Source organism: Arachis hypogaea, chromosome 16, assembly GCF_003086295.3.
Source record: "Arachis hypogaea cultivar Tifrunner chromosome 16, arahy.Tifrunner.gnm2.J5K5, whole genome shotgun sequence".
Taxonomy (NCBI): Eukaryota; Viridiplantae; Streptophyta; class Magnoliopsida; order Fabales; family Fabaceae; genus Arachis; species Arachis hypogaea.
In genome coordinates, this window is record NC_092051.1 from 7,046,685 (window position 1) to 7,057,145 (window position 10,461).

The window sequence follows — 10,461 nt, forward strand, 5'->3', positions numbered from 1 at the left end:
AAGAAAAAAAAGAAAAAGAAAATATAAAAAAAGACTAATAAAAAAAGAGTAAGCAAACCAAGAAAAGAGAGAAAGAAGAAAAAAAAAAGAGAAAAATAAAAGATTAAGCCAAGAGATTGGAAAAAGAGATTTTGATGGCTTTTGCAATTTATGAAGAAAAAAAAGTATTATTTATGCTCATTTTAACATAAACTGTGAAACTTTTACCACGATTTATATGCAAATAATTTTTAAACGTAAATCGTGGAACTTCACCCATAATTTATATGTATTTAGAATACGTGGAATCATAAATTTTTAAAAAATTGCATTTTAGTATTCAAACTCAAAAGTTGTATTTAGATAATATTAAAACTCAAATATTTTATTTTAGTATGGAACACGTAAACTTATAACAATTTATTTAAGAAATAGTTCACGAGTTTTTTTTAAGATACTAATTGATCAAATAAAGTAAAAAAGAAGAGAAATGTAAAAGTACCACTGAGATATAATAAAATGGTACTTGTACCCCCATTCTTCTCAATCTTGCACTACTCATCTACATATATAATGTGGTTTATTTCATATCTTAGATAATCGATAATTGGATTATTTACTCCCTTTTAAGTTCTAATTAGTAAATTTTATAAGAATGGTCAAAATTTAGATAAATAAAAAATAGTTTTCAAAACCAACTAACCAAGTGAGTTTGACTATCCTATTTAGTTTGTCAAGTACGAGAAGCAACCGTAAATACTGCAGATATTATTTACATACAGCTGTTACCTTTAACCGGAGACAAGCAAGTACCTTAAAAATGAGATTCCGTCTGTTCTGTTGTATTTGATTAACGGTTATTGCAGCTTCAAGCTTCGAGACTTGAGATTAGATTTTTATACTTGCCACGTGGCATATATTCATTGCTGATACCAAATTTCATGGCCCACTATACAAAACCATTGGGTAGGGTGTGTTCACGTTAAGCTTCCATAGCTGAGAAAGAAAGAGAGAGAAGGATAACAATTCTCGGCACCATGGCAGGGCCTTCTTTCTATGCCTCCTGTCTTTCCTCCTCCAGGTAACTAAATCTTCTTATCTTTATTTTATTTTACCTTTTTTTCCCTTAACATGGTGATGGTGAAAGGTTAGTGATGAATTATCAACTTCAGTCTTCATAACTACAATTTTATGATAATGTTTTTGGTTGCTAAGGGGAACAAGTGCTAAAAATGACTTGTGTTTTATGTTTTCTTGATTACTCCATGGAGAAGTTGGGTTCTGCAATGTAACACTCAAGTTCATGTAATGCCCCTTGAACTTAGTTTTTTATGCCTAGATCATTCAATTATTTATTTTTATTTTTTTTCTTACTTCGAATGACATAAACTCTTCTTGCATGTTCAATATTTCATGAAATGACTATGGTTCAACGCTGCAAGAATTTTCACCTTTTTCCTGCATTGTTGATCACTGGGTTTGTAAACAAAGGCTTCAAAATTGTTCAGTATGATGTTTTGATTTGGAAAGCTAGAACAGCATCACAGTACATGGATAAGTTGTCTTCCATTGAGTTTATATTATTGACTAAACCCTTAATTGCTTATTATTAAACTATAGTCTATTAGGAGGGTTTTGCTTATTTTGGTTTTCAATCATATTTATGAAGAAATAGTATTTTTTTTTACTAGTTTATCCTTGGTGATTCTTCTGATGCCATACAATCTTCTCAGATTGATGCATGCCCTTTTAATGTCCAAATTATGTTCTTAATGTTTTGGCATTTTCTTAATTTCTTCTTTACAATTGTCGTTGTTTCTCACTTATAAGTATTTAAAAATTTGAAGTAGCCTACATACTAAACCATATTGATGAAAACAATGAAGGAAAAGTTCACTTAATGTTTGAACATCTATGCATACATGATTGTGAGGGATTAAGGTTGTGTTTTTCAGCAATTTGGGGACATCTTGGTTGGTATTAAAAACTCACAATGCAAGGGCCGTGCCAGGGAAACTACGCTGGAGGAGCGGTCTTACAATAAAAGCAGAAGTGAAGTTTGTTAATGCTGAACAAGCAAAGGAGCTTGTAACAGTTGATGGATATACTGTTCTAGATGTACGCGACAAAACTCAGTTTGAGAGAGCTCACATAAAATCCTGCTATCATGTGCCTCTCTTTGTTGAAAATCAAGACAATGATCCTGGTAAGGACTAAGGAATTCATCCTTTCAGATTAATTTATTCATGCATTTTTTTACTTTTGGCCGTCTTACTTCATGATGTGATCTTTCTGTAGGTACCATTGTAAAAAGGACTCTGCACAATAATTTCTCTGGGTTGTTCTTTGGTTTACCATTCACCAAGCCGAATCCTAATTTTGTACAAACGGTCAAGAGTCAGTTTTCGCCCGAAACTAAACTTCTGGTTGTATGTCAGGAAGGACTGAGGTTTGTTTATGGCATCCTATGCGATTTCAATTCTTCATTATTTTTTATTGGCTTAAGAAATTACAAACATATGGTTCAAAGTATGATCATCATTGCAGTCTAAATGTGAGATTAGATGAATGTAAACCCAATGATGTTGTCTTGTGCTGATATTCCATTTTGTTATGAACCCAAGACTTTGCTTAAAGAGAACAAATGTTCACCCACTTGAACCAACTATGTGAATTAAGAGTTTACTTGTATAAATTATGTAGTCAACTTGACACTTATAGAAGCCTTGGCAAAAGATGCATTATACATGTATAAATTTGCATAGTTTGATTTTTTTTGGTGTACCTGCATTGAGTTTTATTATGCAAATGCCAATATAAGCATTTGACATTTTCATTCTACTTTGTTGTGAAGGTCTGCCGCAGCTGCAAATAAACTAGAGCAGGCCGGTTTCTCAAATGTAGCATGCATAACATCTGGCCTTCAAACTGTAAAACCAGGTTTAGCAATTCACTGACTTTTAAAACTAAATTTGTTGTTAAATAAAATTAAATTATTTTGTTAAGTGGTGAAATATTCCGATCCTGTAGGTACATTTGATTCTGTGGGATCCAAGGACTTGCAAGATGCCGGCAAAGCTGGTTTGGTGACAATCCAAGGGAAAATCTCAACTGTATTGGGAACAATTCTTGTTTGTAAGTTTTATTCTTTTAATAAAAATTGTCTTTTTGTCACAATTTTGTGATACTTGTATTGAATTTACTTTGTGTTATGAAATTCACAGGTGCATATTTGTTCATTACCTTCTTTCCTGACCAAGCTGAGAAGATATTCCAACTGGTCCCTGCAGGCTAAGCCTAAAATTTACATTAGAACACATTATTTACCAATTTTGGTTACCCATTTCTTTATGCAGCAGCAATGTAGCATAACTGACCAATGTGAAACTAGAGTGAAGGAATTTAGAATCATGAGATGTGAAGTGTGAAACTCAGCAAGGCATAAACCAAATTGTGTGTCCTTCGTTGTAGTATACTCACTGTGGTGTTCCTTGCATAGATTGCCTTCATCTATATTATTCTGCTGTACAAGATAGCCTCCTTTTTTTTTTTTGTCTAGTTTTCTATGTCTTGTACTAAAGATAGTCTGCGTCATATCTATGTGGATACTATCTTAGTATATTATGAGATTTTGCTATGAGAACGAGAGCATCTTGAAGAAAAATGTGTTCATCAATTGGTAACCAATGGCTGATTGAACTACTTTGCTGTGATCATTAAGTGAAAACAATTTGGGAAAATTTTTATTTTTCCTTTAGTGTAAATTCCTTTCTTCCTCTACCACACTTGTATACCATTTAATTTTATTGATCATATATTTCTGTTTTTTACTTTATCGAAATTAATAATTGACAGATATGATCTTTTGTGAGTAAAATTTACTCCAAGATGAAAAAATATCTCAACAATTAAACGTCGTAACTCACATAAACCGTCAACCATGGTGCTAATCCTTCTACGGAGACAATAATTTGTAGGGAAAATACTTTATGGTGCCAAATGTTCAGCACTCCGTCGTCGTACGCAGGACAAAAAATAATTTGAGGTGTAAAGTTCATGAATACAGAGACTAATAGCAATTAACATTTTTCCAAAATTGAGCCGTTTATTTCCCTGAAGCTACCTACAAACCATCCTCGCTGGTTACTTCGAAATCGTAAACACCAAATCGAAATAGCAAGGGTACCACCCAACAGATTGGAAAAACTCTTAAATGTTGAAAACATGCAGTACACTGGAACTCGGAAGGTGGAAATTTTTCACAAAGGCCATTAATTTAGGCTAACAAAATATTACAGTAATTATTTTCACAAACAAAGAAAAAATTACAATCAGATTAGCAATTGTATTTTTCATTCCATTTCGTGCACCGGTGATGTCACCGCATAAATAGGACGGCATTCTAATTCACGTCGTCTGATCTCAGCTACCTATGGTGCCAATAGAATTGGCAAGAGGAATTGAAGAGGGGGTTCAAAAAGGAAACCAGAAATCTTGGTCCTGTACTATCATTAACTGCTGACACTGCATCATCTAACAGAGATTAATCGCCTTGAAGACAGTAAAGCTGACGAATATTGCCAGAAGCTTCAAATATAAAAAGGGACAAATCATTAGCATTTATTGTTTTAACTTCCTCTTGGACAATATTTAGAACAACCAGCTCTAAAAGAGCCACTAAATCCCACATTTCGCATCAGTATGCAAAATCTGAAATCAATCTTATAAGTAACTATTAACAACAAAAAAACAGACGGTTGCTTGAATAAAACTATAAAAAGGCACTGGAGAAGAGAGAAAAAGAGGCGGGAGGGGGGTGACAGTTACCATATAACCAGTCCTTGAAGTACACATGGAGAGCTGATGACAATTCCCGTTTACGATTATCTTCTAAAGGTGCTTCACGCAATAGTTCCCTTATCTCCCCTAAATTTTTTTGCTGTATAGAAGATAATAAGATTTTATAAGTTCAACAATTAGTTGAGACATAATTCACGTGAATTTGGCTCTTTAAAGCTTGAACACAAAATATATGGAAATCCAATCACTAATATATTAATCAATTAACACTAGAGATATACATTTCTTTGCTGAGATGCCATATAAGCATCTGGTAATGTAAATGGGTTGGCTTTTGTAGATCCAGTTGACTCTTCAGACAAGTTTGGAATCTGCAAATCAAGTATGTCAACATAAAAATGGTATTACCAACTAAGAAAAAAGAAATTTGAGCGTCAACCATTCTCTACCTAAAAAGCTTTATGGAAGAAACAGATATGATACATGTCAAACAGTTCACATGCTGAAATACTTCATGCTAATAGCTTAAATAAAACAAAAATAGTTGGTTTTCCTGCTGGTCATTATCAAAAACAACAGTCATACCACAAAATTTGTGAACTGATCAGGATCCACCCGTGATGCGGACTCCGCTTGAACATCAGCAACACCTGCAGGGTGAGATAGTGAATCATGAGGATCCACCATGCCCAGTGCTATAGGATTATCCCATTGGTTCACTGTGGGCAGAATTCCAACTTCGTTCATATGCTCCTCCAATTGTGGGTAAAATGTGTTATAGGGAGCCACCTATGCATATTATGGAAAAGAAAGTTTTCCACCAATGAATCCACTTGACAAAAGTGCAGAGTTAAAGAAAATATGCATACAACATCAGCAGCTAGTACTGCTAGATGAAGCAGAAAAGTGAACAAAAAGTAGACCTTTGGTAAGACGGAACAGAGATGCAGAGATATCCATCACAAATAAAAAGTGATAAACAACTGTCATAAGATTTTTAAAATAAATTCACTCTCTTTTAAGTGATATCTAAACTGCCAACATTTTATGTGTGATAACTGAGAACCATTCCAACAAGAAACTACCTTCTTTTTTAATCTTTTTCTCTGTTTACGTTAACCACACTTCTCATATAATAAGTTGCTTGAGTTTTAGAATTTAATAGTCATAACTATGTAATACCAAGAAATGGTTAAAAAAGTATTGTTAGATAATAGAAAGGCTTATGCACATCATATGCCTACAAGTACAATCCTAAAACAAGTTTTAAGCACTGCTATTAACACAATCGAACTATTTTAGTTATTCATCATGCATCACTGTCATATCACTTAATAGTACTGGCCAAGTCATAAATAGTTGACCAATATTCGCAAAGATATCATGGTCTCTTTTCAGCATCTTTAAGTAACATTTCAGTAATATACTAAAACTCAATATTTACTTTATCATGTAAAAGGCAACATGAAAAGGCAGTTCACCACATGGTTAGCAGCTTAATCAAACAAATGATAAATGAAGGAATCACCTGCAACTTATGGTTATCACCAAGAATAAGAGGTTGCTGATTCACCCCCAAAAAGAAGACACATTCACGGCAATTAGCAATACAAATACGTTTTGCTGCAACAATCACATGAGCTCGTTCACAATGCTCTACCCTTACAGCCTGTCAGAAAAAGAAAATGCAGATGAGTCTATTTATTAGAAATGAAGCTCAGGCCAATCTAGCACACATGCAATGGTAGGAAGAAGATCAATAAGCTGCTTCCTGGTGGTCAAACGCTGTTGCATATGATGGATAGAAAATTAATTTAGATAAAAAATTTGTCAACTAACGATGTGATTCCAAACAACAAATATTAGCAGATTACTGTTAGATGCATAAGTGTGAATGTGAATCAATCAACAATAATCATCCCTTGCACTTCCCATGCACCTGGAAGGGGTGTCTCACAGAACAAAAGCAAGCATAATATCATTTTCCACATTCCGGAATGAAATAATAATAATAACAAGTTTTCCTTCTATTAGTACCAGATTCATCAAGGCACTCAAAAGCTGAACACAAAACCCCTTGTTACTTTTCAGGTGTTACCTTCCCAACTGCTCCCAGAACTATTGTAGAATCTGAGCATCCATACACAGTGGCATATCGCAAAGGTGCTAAAATGTAGATGGCTGACTCATGGCAATTTACAACCTGCAATAACCAAACACAACTTATGTTAACGTAACTACTTCCACAATAATCTCAAGTGATAAAATGTCCACAAGCACTTTGAATAACATCCAAATCATGAAGCTAAATCTAAATCTAGTTATACAACTTGCATGGAATAGAGATTATGCTTAAGGAAGACAAATGCTAGAAGTCCAAGTCCAATATCAAATATTAATTTAACTGGAAGACTTCACGCAATGTTAGGATCATTAGTCAAATGCGTGAGAAAACAAACCTTAACAGAGGAACCTTTAATGTCAGATGCATGCTTCACATATGAGGATTTAGAAACCCCTTCAATGAAACTTGGAGCTCTAGTACTTGTTGAGACCTTTACTGGGGCATTGCATGCATCAGTCATAGCAACATCCTGGTCAGAGGCACTAGCTGGGCCATTTTCCTTGGAAGAAGTCCGTTCAGAAATGTGTTCCAATGCAGATGTTATATTCTGCAGAAGCCAATCATGAACTTGTGCAGCAGGAGCAGGAACAGCTGGCATGTCAGGATCTGAGTTTGCAAAGAAAGGAGAATGTTGACTCAAAGAATTTCCTTCAGATCCCTTATCACCAAACTGAACTAGAAACCCAAGGTGTTCAAATCTATCCATGGATAAAACCTAAAATAAAATGAGGTCAAACAAGCAGGATAAGAATGAGACTAAAACTAAAGAAAACCTGGAAAACATAAAAGATGACATGAAATTTTTTCTAAACATTCCTTCAATCAACAAATTACATGATTATGCTATAACGATGAATTCACCGAGAGTTAAAAATAAAAATAAAAAGTGAGAATCCTCTGTCCCAAGGGCCAATAATAAATTATCATGCCTCTGATAAGGTGGTAGCATTTTGGAATTGTGATGTCTCAGCAATTAAAAGGAAGTGAAGACTACTGTGAACAGACAGCATACCATATTACCATTATTATTGATACAGAAGAAACCCAAGTATATGCTTCACCCAATGCATGTCAAAGTCAAACTAAGAATGAGGTATTGGGTGTATAGAAGCATGGAACAGCATTAACACAGAAGTTAGATAATCAACATAAAGGAGATGTTTGACATAATTGTCAAATTCAAAATAGAGGTAGTCTCAGTACCAAACAAGTTGCACTAGCTCAATCTAGCATCTGACGGTATAAGTCCAGAGACTTTATTTCATATTTTAATTGATTAATAGTGTCACTTCACACATCCACAACCAGCAGACCAAACCTCTCTTCAGAAGATTAGAACACCAGGCCTCATTCTTCAAGACAGTTCATCGATAAATTGGGAATGAGTTGTAAAAATATATAAGGATTTCATGCAAAAACTTTGGCTGAATATTCAGTACTCGGAGGAGGGTCTGTTACTTAACTGCAACCCAATCAGAATTAAAAGTTGTAATCATACTAGAACGGAAGAGGACACAAACGGTTTCCTATCTACTCCAGAAATCTTAAGTAACTGATGTCTTTGGCATATGCACAAAGCATCAAGATTGGAATAGAATAAAAAAAAAAAGACAGATTATTTCATAGAAGCTACTGCTTTAGAAGCAAAAGATGTATCAAAAATAAAAACTGAAAAAAGAGGCATAAAAACATGAAATGAAAAAAGGATCATTTAAATAAATACTTTAACAAACATTAAAGATTTCATCCCAGTTTGCATGATACTTGAATCATTTACAAGAAGGAATCCTAAAGATGGATATATAGTGTCACTACATACATGGTATTCCTTGAATATATAAGATATCTATTTAAGTTAAAATCAGCAAACCAAGGATATCATGCAGTAAATCAAATAACAAACCAGAGATTCTTCCCCTTCCCCCTCCACGGGCTCAGCTAGGAGAGACAGAATGTTAGCCAAGTGCTTCTGCAGGTATGACAATTGATGCGCCTCCTCGTCAGCCTGTGACGGCATAAACCGCCGGCTGTTGCTCCGGACAAGCTGTAAAAACACACCAAAAAACAGAAAATCAAAACTTCTCTTCAGCATCAACAGAATCACTAGAATCGAAAATTGCTACCAGGTTAACCGAGAGAAACAGAAAATAACAGAACAGGAGCCACAAAAAACCAAGAAAATTACTAGAGCGACCTAAACAAACGCTGTAATCCATGAAATTAGAAACCAAGCTCAACAAATAAATCCAAATAACTAAAGAATTTAAGACCACGATTAACACAAAACTAATCACAATGGACCAAAAATAGATTGCGTCCGGGAAGGGATAATTGAACCTGAAGCGGCGAGAGAGCGGACAAGTAGCCATCGAAGGCGGAGGTGGAAGGCCAGACGTCAGCAACGGCGACGGAGTCCTTGTGCGTGCGCGGCAGGAGCCTCTTGTAGGATTGAATGTACAGGAACAGCAACAGATCATGCAAGTCGACGGCGGAGACTTCGGCGGTGGGTAGCTCGGGCTCCGAAGATGGGAGGACGGAGGAAAGCGTGTCAAGGACGAGCCTGGCGTGGTCGAGCGAGATCTGAAGAGACTCGGAGATCGCCGCCGGATCGACTTTGCCGCCGGAGGAGAGCTCAAGAAGCTTCTGCTTCAGCGAAATTAGGGTTTGCGCGGGGTCGGAGAAGATGAGCTTCGGGATCGGTAAGAGGCCGTGCTCGAAGGGCTCGCGCCGAGGGTGAAGAAACACCGTGCTCATTGACGACGATGTGCTTGGCTCGATCGGTTCCGTCATCGCCACAGAAAGAGAACCAATGCCAAATGAAAAAAGAAAAAAAACGAAGGAAAGAAATGAAAGAAAGAAACAAAGAACGAGAGAGACAGAGAGAAAGAGAAAGAGAGTGTTTTGCAGATCTTTGAATCAGGAACACTAGGGTGAGGGAAAGAGAGAGAGAGAGAGAGATGCGGGCGGGTTCTGGTGCGGGTGCACCGTATGGGAATGTGGTTACGTGGCAATTTCTTATTCGTTTGGTCTTAAGGTTGGGCCAATTGGTTTTGCCCACGTTAGATTTAAACTAGTTGAGATCAGAGAAGAATCAGGAACAGGAGTTCTTTAATTCTTTTCAAAACATTATATGTAATTACCCATTAGTGACAATTATAATACAAGTTACGAATTTAAATTGAGCAATGATTAGAAGTTTTAATCTATCATTTAATTATTCTCTTAATATTTAAGTGAATAAATTTTAAATTTATATTATTTTTAAAAACATTAAAAAATGAGAATTTCTAATTATTTTTAAAAAAATTATAAATACAAATATATAATTGAGTAGCAACAATTGTTTATAGCAGAGTAAATATATTTTAAAAATGATGCACGATTATTTTTCTCTATAATAAATCTCTACTTTTTATATCTAAAATATAATTATTAACATAGCGGATATAAAATTTACACTAAAGATTTTTTTTTTTTTAGTAAACTTAGCTTGACATGTTTCTTTAGCCTTGGAAATGTGGTGAATTTTATTTTCCAAGCTTAATTATTATGTATAT

At 35.1% G+C, this 10,461-nt stretch overlaps 2 protein-coding genes across 2 annotated transcripts; one reads left to right on the plus strand and one right to left on the minus strand.

Annotated features, from left to right (window-relative positions):
- The first annotated feature begins 813 nt into the window (after positions 1-813).
- Positions 814-3,643, plus strand: LOC112755053 (rhodanese-like domain-containing protein 9, chloroplastic). Its single transcript, XM_025802943.3, has 6 exons — positions 814-1,060; positions 1,935-2,185; positions 2,278-2,428; positions 2,834-2,919; positions 3,010-3,114; positions 3,204-3,643. The coding sequence occupies exons 1-6, from the start codon at positions 1,017-1,019 to the stop codon at positions 3,272-3,274; spliced, it is 708 nt and encodes a 235-aa protein (XP_025658728.1). The 5' UTR covers positions 814-1,016; the 3' UTR covers positions 3,275-3,643.
- Positions 3,644-4,214: 571 nt separating this feature from the next.
- On the minus strand, positions 4,215-9,906 carry LOC112755052 (uncharacterized). Its single transcript, XM_025802942.3, has 9 exons — positions 9,242-9,906; positions 8,808-8,948; positions 7,239-7,619; positions 6,878-6,982; positions 6,308-6,448; positions 5,365-5,568; positions 5,061-5,150; positions 4,807-4,918; positions 4,215-4,566 (listed from the first exon to the last, which is right to left on the minus strand). The coding sequence occupies exons 1-9, from the start codon at positions 9,692-9,694 to the stop codon at positions 4,523-4,525; spliced, it is 1,671 nt and encodes a 556-aa protein (XP_025658727.1). The 5' UTR covers positions 9,695-9,906; the 3' UTR covers positions 4,215-4,522.
- Between the last annotated feature and the right edge of the window lie 555 nt (positions 9,907-10,461).